The following is a 12,474-nucleotide window of genomic DNA, read 5'->3' as shown; positions in this document are numbered from 1 at the left end:
GCTATTTTCTGGCAACCACGATAAGATGAGAACCAACTTAGAAGTACCGTTAACATCATCCATGAGGTGAGTTACCTTTGGAGATTTTGCCTAATTTCGTCAACCAAGTCAACTTTGTCTAATATAACATTACACTACAACAGTGATGGCAATCCGACTCTGCGTCAAGGTCACAATCACGAGGGAACGGTCCCTTCTACTTCCTCTACAACATCCAGTGCTACAATTATGAAGGAGGATGAAAATAAAAAGACGGAAATGGCTCTTCCTCCTCCTCCCCCTGTCAAAATTACCGGTGCGAAACCCAGTGAAAACAATAAGACTGTAACGATAATTGAAGAGGTCATTGCGCTTCCGCCTATCGAAGTCCAGGCTTTACAAGAGGAATTTGAAGTTAGATTGAGAGAAGGAGAGAAGATCATCCTCAAGGAAGGTACGTTTGAAAGGAATTCAGAGAGGAATCAAAGATGGTGCTGATGTGACGAAAAAACTACATATTAGACAGAAAGGGAAGCTCATCCAAAACTAATGACGACGAAGGTAAATATCGTGCATTTGATAATATCACTTGTCGGTCTTTACACCTAGCCTCGTTGCAAGATGCAATAGATCGATCATAAAGGTATGTCATGTTATTCTACTAAATGATGACTTTGCTATTCTAGCCTTTTTCATTTTTTTCTGTATGAGTATGGCGTTGATGATAATCACGCTCTTGGTTGTCATATTGGTTCCGCCAAACAACTCAAAACGCAATTACTGAAGTGGGATACCTACTGTATCAATGTAATCACAAATTGTATGCTTGATAGGCTTATGCACTGTGGTTTGTGATCAGGCAGTAGAGGGAACGCTGATACCACAGGGCATTTTATTATGTATCGTTACATGTGTATAACTCGTACTTTATGACATTGCAATGCGCTGTCTTTCGATTCGAGAACATCGTCATTCCTTCGCTCTGTGAATCTCTGCGCATTCTTTAAGCATCATGGTGTGGTGTTTGTATCGAATGAGATGCTAATGCTCTGTACGCCAGTGTGCATGCATCTGATCTCGTATATAGCGGTAGTCGGATGTGCTCCATCTATTGTTCTAAAGACTGATTCTCCTTACGTACCCCAAACACCTACCAACCCATCTTCACCAGCACTCAGCACCTTCCCATCCTTCCAAACCACATCAAACACACTTCCCTCTCCATGTCCTTCCAATACCTTCAGCGGTCTGACAGTCTGGATACTCGTCTTATCTGTAGTTGTCATTGTCTTCTCCCTGGGGGGATAAAACGACGGTGTACCATTCGGTTGTTGGGGTAATAAACTTTTTTGATCTGGAGCTATCATTGACGACGATGAGGTCGAAGAAGGACCTTCCCTCTCCCATAGATAGATACAACCATCTTCCGATCCTCCAATGATCAACGATGCGTCGTGGGCGAACGAACATCTAATTAGGTTTTTAGAAGTATTTTGGTGGCCTGTATATCTGTATATGTTGCGTTGCTATACATGAAAAGGATCAGCTCTGACGATCTATATGTTACTTCCAGCAGGGAATTTAGATATATCAAGTGATGGAAAAGGTCATACGGAGAACAAGGTATATATATATATGAGAGGCATTATACTATCTTGTGGAAGGAAGTCGAACTCACCATACGCAAGTCCCATAATCTATTGGAATTATCTTTACATCCCGCCAAGAGGTATCTGCCTTGTTGATCGAATTCTACCGAAGTTATCTCACCGAGACATCCAGTAATATTCTTGATGCACGTTCCGCCTACTGCGTCCCACAATCTTATATGTTTATCTTTCGATCTGTCCCCATATACAAAGCATCATATCAGCAGCGGAACATGAAAAGGACATCTCTAATTAAGGGGGTTGGCTTACCCCGAAGCGATCATATTACCCGTATAATCAAAAGTGACTGCCAAAGTAGATTGACTATGACCCGAGAACGTCCGAAGTTGTTTGGACGTTTCGATATCCCATGAACGTAAGATCCTATCGTAGCTCGCTGAAACCACTTGGTCCTGACATCCAGCCAATCATCCATTAGCATATGGTTTAAACTATCTTGACCGTTCCGGGAAAGATGATCGGCAGGTGATCAGCGACATACCTCTCTTCCAGGTCTCCACTTGACACTATACACATCCCCTCCATCACCATACAGGACATTCATACATTCTCCACTCGCCACATCCCAAAATCGGATCGACCCATCTCCCGAACCACTAGCGATCAGTGATCCAGAGTCGGAAGTAGAACAACTCCATATTCTAGATGTATGACCTTGCAATACATGCTTGGTGGTGTAATCTTCAGTAGAGAATATCCGAAGGGTAGAATCGCTACATTGCGAAATACGTAAACAACCAAGAAAGATATTTTCGATGTCGATAGATAGCACACTCACCTCGCTCCGCTGACTCCTAGTTCCCCATGAGATCCAATCAGGTCTACACATTTCACATTCGCCGTATGGCCTTTGATGAGGTGGTATAACCGATCAGGGAGTTGTAATGGTCGATAGTCTGTCAACAGGCTATATGACAAGTAACGACGAAATCAGTATGATAGCCTTTCGCAAGAGGGATATATGCATAGAGCATACCGGTGTACTTACGTAGGTATTTTCACTGCTCCTGCATCACCTGCATATCCAACCTGACTAATTTGCCAGGCAGCAGCCTGTTTAAGTAGAGTCCGCAGCCTATCAGGAGCGACATATCGTTTCTCGCTATCTGCAGTCGAATCACCCATCAGTCAAGCTCAGGCTATAGCTATACCCAAGTACCTCAAGTCTAGCAAGAAGTATCTCACCATCACATCTCTCACTACCCATCAACTCCCTCCATACAGCTACCAACTTCTCCCTCTCAGGTCCTACTCCCGCCCAATCTCGAAACGTAGGAGCATCATGTACGGTCGAAGCTGATGTCAAGTACGACAAGGAGTAAAAATCGTAGGGGACAGGTTGATAATGTTCTAATGGTTTTAGTCGTTTGGACAAGAGGTTGAAAGCCTTTTGAGATTCTCCTATCATCGTCAGAGAAAGATCGAATGTCAATTACATAGGCGGGATTTTGTTGTGACTATAGATTGTTGCACTTACTATTCTCTACATGCTCTAAGAACTGTTGTCTCCAACATAGATACAAGAAAGATTTCTGAGTTTGATATTTGAGTAAACCAGGTTTGGAGATTAGTCCTTCTATCGAGCTGTAGTCGCCATCTGATTAGGTGGATATAGACATGGTCAGTATTATCTCATTTCCACCAAGCACAATATACAGAATAAGGGGTATCAGTAGAAAACACAATAAATTAAAGGTATAACTCACCTAGTATACATCTTTCAACATCTTCTATCCACTCTTTCTTCTCCCTCGAATCATTCATACCTAATACATTCTCATTCCAAAATTGCGTTATGGTCGGTATATTCCTTGATTCGAGGTATTGAGAGATGAGTAGATCGATTTCCTGTCAAATAGAAATCGCTTTCAGTACTGCTGTACTTACTGACCTATATTTCGCTCAAGGGTGTTATGTTATATTGTAATACGATGTAACATACCTGATCAAGTCCATTGTCATCGAATTTGATCTCATCCACATCTACGTTCTTCCGCAACGGGGCTTTCTCCCTCTGTCTTGAAGTTAGGGCTGTATCGCTCTTGGAGTGAGCGTGGAGAGTCTCGGAGGAGGTTGAAGGACCAGCTTGATTTTGGCTGGGCGGGAGCAGAGACATGATGACAGGCTATATACTATATCGATATCGTCACGTTCGGCCAGACGGAGGGGTATCCCAGCTCAGGCTATAATGCGATAATGATAATAATCCTGAGGAAAGATCTCACAGAGTAGTAGAATAGCATCACACATGATTGAAAGGTGGACTTGGACTCGGACCTTCGAACAAGAACAACGGCACATGTGATTGTACCCTACTCTCCGGCGGAAAGGCGGTCTGTCACCATACGATACATTTCAAGAGCGAAAGTAATCTTACTGGTCCATTATCATGCATTGCATATCCGTATTTATAATCATGATCTATGAGAGGGGGTAGCTACAAACTGATACTCGAACAAATGTGGCAACACAACGTCGTAAGCGTGAGTGGTAGAGAGTACAATAAAGTACAAATCGTAGTATAAGCTATTACTTGTCAAAACAGAAATCGTTAAGACTCCATCCGATTATCAAACCTTCCAGCTTGTTTGATACACCTGATGCCTGGATGAACTGCTACCTAACCCTTTCCCCCGTGTTCCTACTCGTGGCGCCAAAGAGGTGGTGTCGCATTGTGATCATCTGCCGATCCAATATTCTTACTACTTCCTCTATTCCACGTCCTAGCTTGTTGAGCAGCCTTCCATTGAGCTTGCTTTGCAGCCTGTATCTGATTATATCTCATCATCGAAGCCTTCTTATCATCCCTTGATTTTGAATTCCCCCAATTCTTCCATAATATCCTATCCCACAATAACTGTTTCTTCCGATTATCTACTAAAAAAGGATCATATCCTTTTGAGAATTGCTCCACGGATCTATCCCATCTTTTCGAATTCATCAATATGGACAGTTCGTCGGTTCTAGATCGTCCGTCGGATAAAGCAACTCTTCGGACTCGACGAAGTGTCTTGGTGCCGTAGATCATAACTAAAAGGGCAATGAAGGATGCTGTTCCCGATGCGACGACGAAAGCATATGGTGTTGATTCGAGTGATGAGGTCAACTATTACATTAAATCAAAATCAGCCCAGCCCAAGTGTGGCATTAACAAAGAAAGGGAGAGTGACAAGGATACTCACGTTCATACCGAATAGACCAGCTATCAACGCTCCTGTACCTATACCAAGCGTAGCTATTGAGATCTTGACGTCCAAAGCCAGCAGAGCGTTGCGTCCTGAATCGAGCATCAGTTCTGCTATCTCCTGCGTAGAGTTCATGTTGGCCTGAAGAAGAATAATGCTCCGTCAGTCTCACATTCTTGATCTACCGTGTGATATGAATGTTACTCACGACAGTCGTATCGACCTCACTGACAATTTCCTCTACCTGTTTGACAAAGCTTTCCAGCAATAACTCCAATTGTTCGTGATCGTGTAAAGCTCTCGGACGACCTTGAGCCCTTGAGGTGAGGTACATTGCGGACAGATCCTCATCTAGCAAGTACCATCTTTTGAGTCAGCACAAGGTCCAAGTGTGTATACTGGTCTAGGCTTACCCGATTCAAGAACCTCGTCTACTGCTCTCTTAACGTATCTAGCCCTACTCTGAAATCCGACTATCTTCCTCGAATAGTGTAATAATCTCTTCAGGTTTTCTCTATTTATATCACTTTCTAAGTCAGATAAAAGATGCTGTACCAAATGTCTGGTGAATGCCATCTCTTCTTCCAAGGCATTGGCGGAAGCTACCAGGACAGATTCGAGGGCTCTATAGTGTTGTGAATGAGACATTAGCATTTGCCAGAGTAAAGGGAGAGCGATCAAGAACGATAATCAGGAAATATAGTGATAGTATCGAATATCAAATGTTAGCAGGTTACTAACCTATGTTCATAACATAACACAGCCTCTTCACAATCCTTACTCCCATTATCAACTGACGTCTGTATACCCAAACCAGCTTTGATATTCCTCTCTAAATGATATTTAAATCTCCTCTGAGTATCTGATTCTTGAATTTCGGAATTATCAAATACGATGACTCTATCGGGTTTGATCAAGACTTTGATGTGAAGCATGGATACGATGATGCATGTTCGTCGAGTTAGGATGATGGGTACGAGGTTGGGTGCGAGTGAATCCAATTTTCGAAGATCCCGAGGCTATTTGACCAGTTCCACTGATTAGTTTCGATCTCAGGTGAGACTTATAGGTGCGAGGTCAAACTCACATCCAGATCATGTTCTCTGCATAATTCAGATTTCTTATATTTCCCTTCTTCAGCTGTCCAATTCCCTTCTGCATCCAGCACCGAACCTACATGGTAGATTACAGATGACATCAGTATTTCGCAGTGACCGTGATTCATTTGAAAGGATCTGGACTCACATCTCAAGCTCAGTTCTCCAGCCTTATCCATCAGACTATCCAGATACCTCTGCTTCCTATCCCTCCTCTGCCCATCCACTTCTTCATTCCCATTCCTACCTATCAGCTGGTCCGGCGGTGGAGGGGTATAAGGAATCTGTGGTGACTCGGATGAAGGATAGGACTGAGTCCAGAAAGAAGTTCCTCTTCTGGTGAACAGCGATCTACTCTGTCGTTTGCATAGGCATCTTGAAGGTATGAGTGGATAAGATCGGAGGGGGATCCTCGATGGACCTGCTATTGCCGCTGATGCCATCCTGGAAAGATGGATTGACCGTGAGATGGTCGATAGCATGTCGCTAGTGATGATGACCTCCAAAGATCTAGGTGTATGAATATACAGATGGTGGTGTTGTGCTCTATGACAGTATGAGGAAGAGGAAGAGGAAGATGAACTCCTCTTTGATGCTGTGGTGATGCCAAAATGTCGAAAAAAGTCGAGTTAACGGGGTCAGTCAGGAACGATGACGGTCGGAGTAATCCCGAAACAGTCCCAGTGTCACCAACTTATCAGCCTCACATCGGTCATCACGGCTATCAGGCTGACCTCTCACCGCGTCTGAGCCATGACGATGACCATGAACTCATACCTGGCGACCAGACTAACGGTTGAAGGAGACAAAAACAACGACGCACGTATATATACCATCGACTGACAGCAATAACATCTCTCACAATGGCAGAAGTAGATCGTAAGTACATCGAATGACCTGCTCCTTCGAGTACGATGACAAAAACTCACTGGTTGTTTTTCAGTCACCTTCGACTCCCTCCTTGATCTCCTCCGACGTTTACCTCCAACTCGAGTAGAGGAAAACGTCAATGCGCTGTGTGACCTGGCACCGGAGTATACAGATGATTTACTGGGAAATGTAGATCAGCCGTTGAAGGTCTTGGCGGATGGTGAGAAAGGAAGGGAGTTTCTGGGTTGCGATTATAACAGGGATGGTGATTCGTTTAGGTGAGTTGAGCGATCCATGGGACATAAGTGAATCATCTATACCATTGTCTATTTTATCGTCGGACGACTCTCTATATCTAGTACAATAAGGAAGGCTATCCCTTATAATCAGCCAGGCTAATACTTCCTTCGCAGATCTCCATGGTCTAACAACTACCTACCCACATCTACCGGCGGACCTGTACCATCTTCGAGACTGAGAGAATTGGAAGTATCCCTCAACGCAGCGTTTGATACCTATAGGGAAATGTACTTTGAAGGTGGAATATCCAGTGTGTATCTATGGGACTTGGAGGATGATCCAGGACAGGGTAAAGAGATTAGTTTTGCTGGTGTGGTGTTGATGAAGAAGGGTGAGTGGTTTTTTATCATGATAAGATACATCATCAGAGCCCATCTCTTCGTATAATTGAATGATCGAATTCCGCGATCTATATGGAGATTGAGCCTGAACAATGCACAACACAATTAGTCCTCTCATCACCTACATCAGATCAACCAGAAACCACCCCTTCAGGCTCATGGGATTCCCTACACGTATTTGAATGTCAAGAAAGAGGAAGATCGGCGAAATACAAATTGACCTCTACAGTGATGTTAGTGTTGGAGACGAAAACGCTAGCTAAGGCAGAGTTGAAAGGTGTTGATGAGAGTGAGAGTACGGGAAAGGGTGGTGTGACCTTGAGTGGTAGTATGACTAGACAGGTGAGCTAGGAATATACATGACTCCGCTCTGATAAAGCTATGCTGACATTTTGTTCCCGTCAATAGGCAGAAGTAGATTACCCCTTAACCAACTCTGAAGGACATATACCAAATATAGGGAGAATGGTAGAAGACATGGAGTGAGTGATTCGAACTTACATATACAGGATTCAACCAACCAATCCAACCACTGATATGTGATTCTACGTTCCGTACCATAGAATCAAAATGCGTAATCTCCTTTCATCAGTGTATTTCGGTAAAACCAAAGATGTGATCAATGAGCTACGTTCACAGAGCGGGTTGGAGATGAAGTCGAAAGAGGATCTATTGAGGGCTGAATTGGCAGGTAAATTGGGCGGTAGAAGGGCATAAACCCGGGTGGACAGGTTGGACTTCGTTTGTAGGTATAACAGTTATGATTATTTACGAAGTACAGGAGAATGTATCGTATTGTATATATTCATCTGATCTGGTCTTCTTATGCTGCTTACTTCGCACGGGCAGCTGTCACGATGTCCATATAGCAGTAGACATAGATTTGGATGGAAGTGTTCTGAGTGAGGAAACGGGGATGGAGATCGCCACGAGTCTCCAAAGATAAGATTACGATAAAAACACAAACTCGATTCTCAATTAGTCTTTCCTTTTCATTTGTTTCGCTGCTTTACCAATATCCTTCATCTCGGTCTCTCCTGAATTTCGTGATCCTCAAGCACAAGCACAATGACCAAGCAGCATCAACGGGAGAGGGTTAACGTCCTAATGGTGTGTTTAGGGTGAGCACAAGCTTTTTGTTCCCATAATCAGTCAAAGGACAGCTAACGACTTAACATTGTTATCATCATGGAACAGCAAGTAAGTACGCTTGTACTCATACTGATATCGCCGCATTTACATTATTTAGTATGAAGGTTAGCTGATATACTGTATTGATCTTGCTAAATAGTATATGGTGAGCTCGTCTGACAACATCCTTGGCGACAACTCAAAGCTTACTCTCCTCATCGTGTATACTCATAGTCGATCACCAATGGCTGAAGCGGTGCTCAAGCACGAAATCGCCGTTCATCCCACTATCAAAGACAAACTTGACATACATGTAGACTCGGCTGGGACGGGTGCTTATCATGAGGGAGAAGACGCTGATGATAGGTTAGCTTCTTCGTGATCCTACAACTCTCTGATTCCAAAACAAAGGACAATTAGCTGATGCTGTATCTTATTGTTGTTATAGGACAATAGCAGTCTGTAAGAAGGTGAATATCGAGTATTCTACTTGATCGGCTGAATCTTATGTTGACCTGGACTGTATTGGATCGCTTTGATATAGCACGGTATCAAAGCGGATAGTATAGCTCGGGCAGTTGTGGAAGATGATTTCAACAAGTTCGATTATATTCTAGCGATGGATAAGTCAAAGTGAGCTATCTCCCTATTCTCTTCTTTTCTTCTAAGACATTCATCTCCTTAACATACAACGGAATGGTATATCTGATATATGTTTAACGTAGCCTTCAAACTCTCCTTCACCGCCAAACCACCTCCTCCCCTTCTCAGATATCCCTATTCGGTTCATTCTCCCCTTCCATCCCCATCGCTCAACAAGGGAGATCTAACACGAAAGCAGAAGCGATATCGGATCCTTACTACGGTGGGAGAGATGGGTTCGAAAGTAGTTTTAAAATGTGTACAGAGTTCGCTAAAGGGTTTTTAGAGTATTTGGAGAGGGAGAGGTCGTAGTGACTTTTGAAGAGAGAGTCGAGGAGTACAGAAGACAAGAGCGCAAGGACGCAGAGGAGAGAATATTCAATATCCAGATCCAGGCAATGCCGCTCATTGACCTGCACAGGACCTTGTACCATACCGACTGTGATATACCCTATATACAAAATAGACCATTCATATGCATCATGCAGACTCGTATGTTTACAACAGACCCAACATATATACTAACTAAAACTCTTATTACTTTTCATCCCATTCCTACTGTTTATTCTATTCAAGCTCGCTGTCCTACTCAGACTCGGCTCCCTACTCCTCGCCTTAAGGTTATTCGGACTTGCCACCTTTTTCAGTCTGATTTCTTTCGATGCTGATCTAATCAGAGCACTTCTACTCATACTATCACTCCCGCTTCTTGTTGTACTCCTACTTCTACCCCTACTCCTATCATCTCCCTCACCCTCATCCTCACCCTCTACATCCCTCACTTTCCTACCCCTCTCATCCCTTGGTCTAAGTCTCTCCAACCTCCTCTCAATAACCTCTACGAATCCGAGTATATCCTTAACATCCCACCCTATAACTTCACTCGAGGCATTGATAACCACTTCCAGATCATTCGGTAATTCCAAGAATGGATCATTAGCAGCAAAAGACCGTATTTTCTCTCCTGGCATCAAAGGAAGCGTTTTGTTATTACCGCTGTTGGCTTGGATCGGTTTGTGTGAAATTCGTGTGGAGTTGGAGTTATCAGATTTTTGATGGAATGTTATCCATGAGTTTGGAGGGATGTCCGATGCTGGAATTGGGTCATGAGGGGCAAGTGGAAATGGTGTGATATCTGAAGATGGATCTCACTACAATCAGCCCGATCATCAACTAGGACTGGATGTGATTTATCAAATCACCTGATGGCTCTTCTCGATGATCCAACAAAATTCTCTCAGCTTTATCAAGGAACATATCTATATCATCTGCGTCCATCGTGTTGAAATACCTACAGTCGTTCGAAATATCCATGAGCTCTGATCACCATTTTCTACCCTGTTCACCAGAGGGATGGTGAAGATGAGACATACTGTTTCTCTATATCCTCTTTCCCACCTTTCAATACACCCTCATTCAACCTGTCTCTCAATTCATCCAACCACGTCTGAGAACTAGGCAGCCCAATAGCCGAATCAGACTTCAAGAGCGCTTCTCTATTCTCATCCTTGCATCAGCTATGTCTACTTTTTCAGAAAGGCACAAGGGATAGCTCACCGAGGTATCCCATCTAAGCCATATACGATTTTCATGATCACTATCCAAGCGCTCACTATTGCTATTTCAGGAGCAACGACATCTTGATATAACAAAGTTCGTTCGTAAATCTCCTTTCTATCACTTTCTGGCTCTTCTTCGTCGGAAGCGTCGGTGGATTGGTAGGTCGATCTGGGTCGACCACGAGTCTTTCTGAAATACGTTTGGATCTCTCTTTCGATCAGGGAGAAGTTGATGTCTAGGATAGAAAGTAGACGGATGACTTGAGTGTACGTCGTAGCTGCGTAATTGTCAAAGATCAATCAAGATTATCTAATAGAAACAGGAAAATCAACATACGGGTACCACCAAGATTGGATATTATCCTCCAAATGACAGGATGTACATTCATCTCTGGTATCTGTACACCATATCTCTTATTGAGCGCTCGAGCGAGGTTCTTACATGATCGGTGTATAAGAGATGGCGAAGGCGATCTCTGTAGTAATATCAGATATCAGCTTCTTTCGCCCAGCAGACTCAGTTGAGCTGACTGACCAAGGGTGAAAGGGAGATCATCACATCCCGATTCATGTGTTTTCTCATTTCCTCAGATAGGTGAGTGGTATGGTAAAAATCGACATAAGGGATTTTCATTTCGTTTATTGCGCTGTCGGATCCAATTGACAATAATAATAAGCAAAAACATTGCATGTTGATTCGGTAGGTGGCCCCAGACTTCGACTCACTTTTCAATATCTACAGCCATGAAGGGTACTCTCAATATCCATAAACCCATAACAAGCGTGACGATCGTGTCTGAGATCCTCAATTTCCTTTTCCTCTTTCCTTTGTTCCTATTCTCATCACCTGACCTATCGTCATTCTGCCTTTCAGTATCCTCTACATCTGACTGTTCCAGCCTCTCTAAGATTTCCGGATCGATATCTGATCCTCTTTCATCGTCAGAACCTTCATCGTGTTTCTCATCTTCTGTATCTGAACCGGGCTGCGAGCCATCATCAGATTTACTATCCCTATCCCGGTGTTGATCTACCATTTCTACATCTATTGATTGACTGGGTTGACTGTGTTTGTCAATTATCGCTGTTGATGCATCGGGCTGTTGATTCGATTCGGAAGACTCAGGTAAAGGCGGTAAGGCTGATAATGATAATTGATATGCCCACAAATCGCGGACTATCATCTTTATAAAAAAGGCCGTCGTGTAAGCTCAGAGTATAATCAGCAACGATTGGGGAGCTTACCTCAAAAGTATCAGGTAATGACCATAATTTTGATATAGCTTGAACTTGTAATCTCAACAACAATTGTAGAGCTTGTATCCTTAGGTATTCAGCTTCAGCTCCATGATAAACTATACATCGTATGTCAGCTGCGCCAATTCTCTTCTCCCTCAGCTGGATGTTCAAACTTACAAAGTGGGTTCGCCCTTCCTTCCTCTTTCCGCTTATTCCTCCTTGTTCCCCTCGTGCCGATCTTCCTTCGAGTCAATTGATGTCGAGGTCCGCCAATCTCCATATCATGCACCTCTGATCTGTAGTCCTACATTGTTGCTAGGGCATCAGATCATACTGTTGCTTTAAGATGGAAGAGCGAGTGAACTGACCTGTCGAACATGACCTTCTTCACATACTGCATTTCCCGTCACTTTATCTTTCCTCCATTTTCTAGATCCACAGATATCACATGGTCTCGCCAT

General features: G+C 43.4%; 6 protein-coding genes across 6 annotated transcripts; 3 read left to right on the top strand and 3 right to left on the bottom strand.

The window, feature by feature from the left end:
• Positions 1-25: 25 nt before the first annotated feature.
• On the top strand, positions 26-620 carry L199_008134 (uncharacterized protein; the record flags this gene model as incomplete). Its single annotated transcript, XM_064893817.1, has 4 exons — positions 26-66; positions 144-433; positions 502-540; positions 589-620. The coding sequence occupies 4 exons, from the start codon at positions 26-28 to the stop codon at positions 618-620; spliced, it is 402 nt and encodes a 133-aa protein (XP_064749889.1).
• Positions 621-1,112: 492 nt separating this feature from the next.
• Positions 1,113-3,765, bottom strand: L199_008133 (uncharacterized protein; the record flags this gene model as incomplete). The annotated part of the gene is made up of 10 exons (XM_064893816.1): positions 1,113-1,505; positions 1,658-1,823; positions 1,899-2,041; positions 2,131-2,362; positions 2,428-2,556; positions 2,638-2,755; positions 2,835-3,050; positions 3,127-3,246; positions 3,356-3,497; positions 3,592-3,765. The coding sequence occupies 10 exons, from the start codon at positions 3,763-3,765 to the stop codon at positions 1,113-1,115; spliced, it is 1,833 nt and encodes a 610-aa protein (XP_064749888.1).
• Positions 3,766-4,290: 525 nt separating this feature from the next.
• On the bottom strand, positions 4,291-6,374 carry L199_008132 (uncharacterized protein; the record flags this gene model as incomplete). The annotated part of the gene is made up of 7 exons (XM_064893815.1): positions 4,291-4,755; positions 4,832-4,975; positions 5,043-5,185; positions 5,248-5,459; positions 5,576-5,853; positions 5,922-6,007; positions 6,080-6,374. 7 exons carry the CDS (start codon positions 6,372-6,374, stop codon positions 4,291-4,293), a joined length of 1,623 nt encoding a protein of 540 aa, XP_064749887.1.
• A 420-nt stretch (positions 6,375-6,794) lies between these two features.
• L199_008131 (uncharacterized protein) lies at positions 6,795-8,159 on the top strand (the record flags this gene model as incomplete). The annotated part of the gene is made up of 6 exons (XM_064893814.1): positions 6,795-6,810; positions 6,875-7,079; positions 7,215-7,432; positions 7,552-7,784; positions 7,851-7,924; positions 8,006-8,159. The coding sequence occupies 6 exons, from the start codon at positions 6,795-6,797 to the stop codon at positions 8,157-8,159; spliced, it is 900 nt and encodes a 299-aa protein (XP_064749886.1).
• A 658-nt stretch (positions 8,160-8,817) lies between these two features.
• L199_008130 (uncharacterized protein) lies at positions 8,818-9,527 on the top strand (the record flags this gene model as incomplete). The annotated part of the gene is made up of 4 exons (XM_064893813.1): positions 8,818-8,939; positions 9,022-9,043; positions 9,118-9,206; positions 9,299-9,527. 4 exons carry the CDS (start codon positions 8,818-8,820, stop codon positions 9,525-9,527), a joined length of 462 nt encoding a protein of 153 aa, XP_064749885.1.
• A 209-nt stretch (positions 9,528-9,736) lies between these two features.
• On the bottom strand, positions 9,737-12,474 carry L199_008129 (uncharacterized protein; the record flags this gene model as incomplete). Its single annotated transcript, XM_064893812.1, has 10 exons — positions 9,737-10,350; positions 10,418-10,506; positions 10,589-10,711; positions 10,773-11,052; positions 11,121-11,250; positions 11,310-11,421; positions 11,501-11,958; positions 12,020-12,129; positions 12,191-12,317; positions 12,382-12,474. 10 exons carry the CDS (start codon positions 12,472-12,474, stop codon positions 9,737-9,739), a joined length of 2,136 nt encoding a protein of 711 aa, XP_064749884.1.

Source organism: Kwoniella botswanensis, chromosome 3 (genome assembly GCF_036426115.1).
Source record: "Kwoniella botswanensis chromosome 3, complete sequence".
NCBI classification, from domain to species: domain Eukaryota; kingdom Fungi; phylum Basidiomycota; class Tremellomycetes; order Tremellales; family Cryptococcaceae; genus Kwoniella; species Kwoniella botswanensis.
This window is presented reverse-complemented; position numbering and strand designations above follow the sequence as displayed.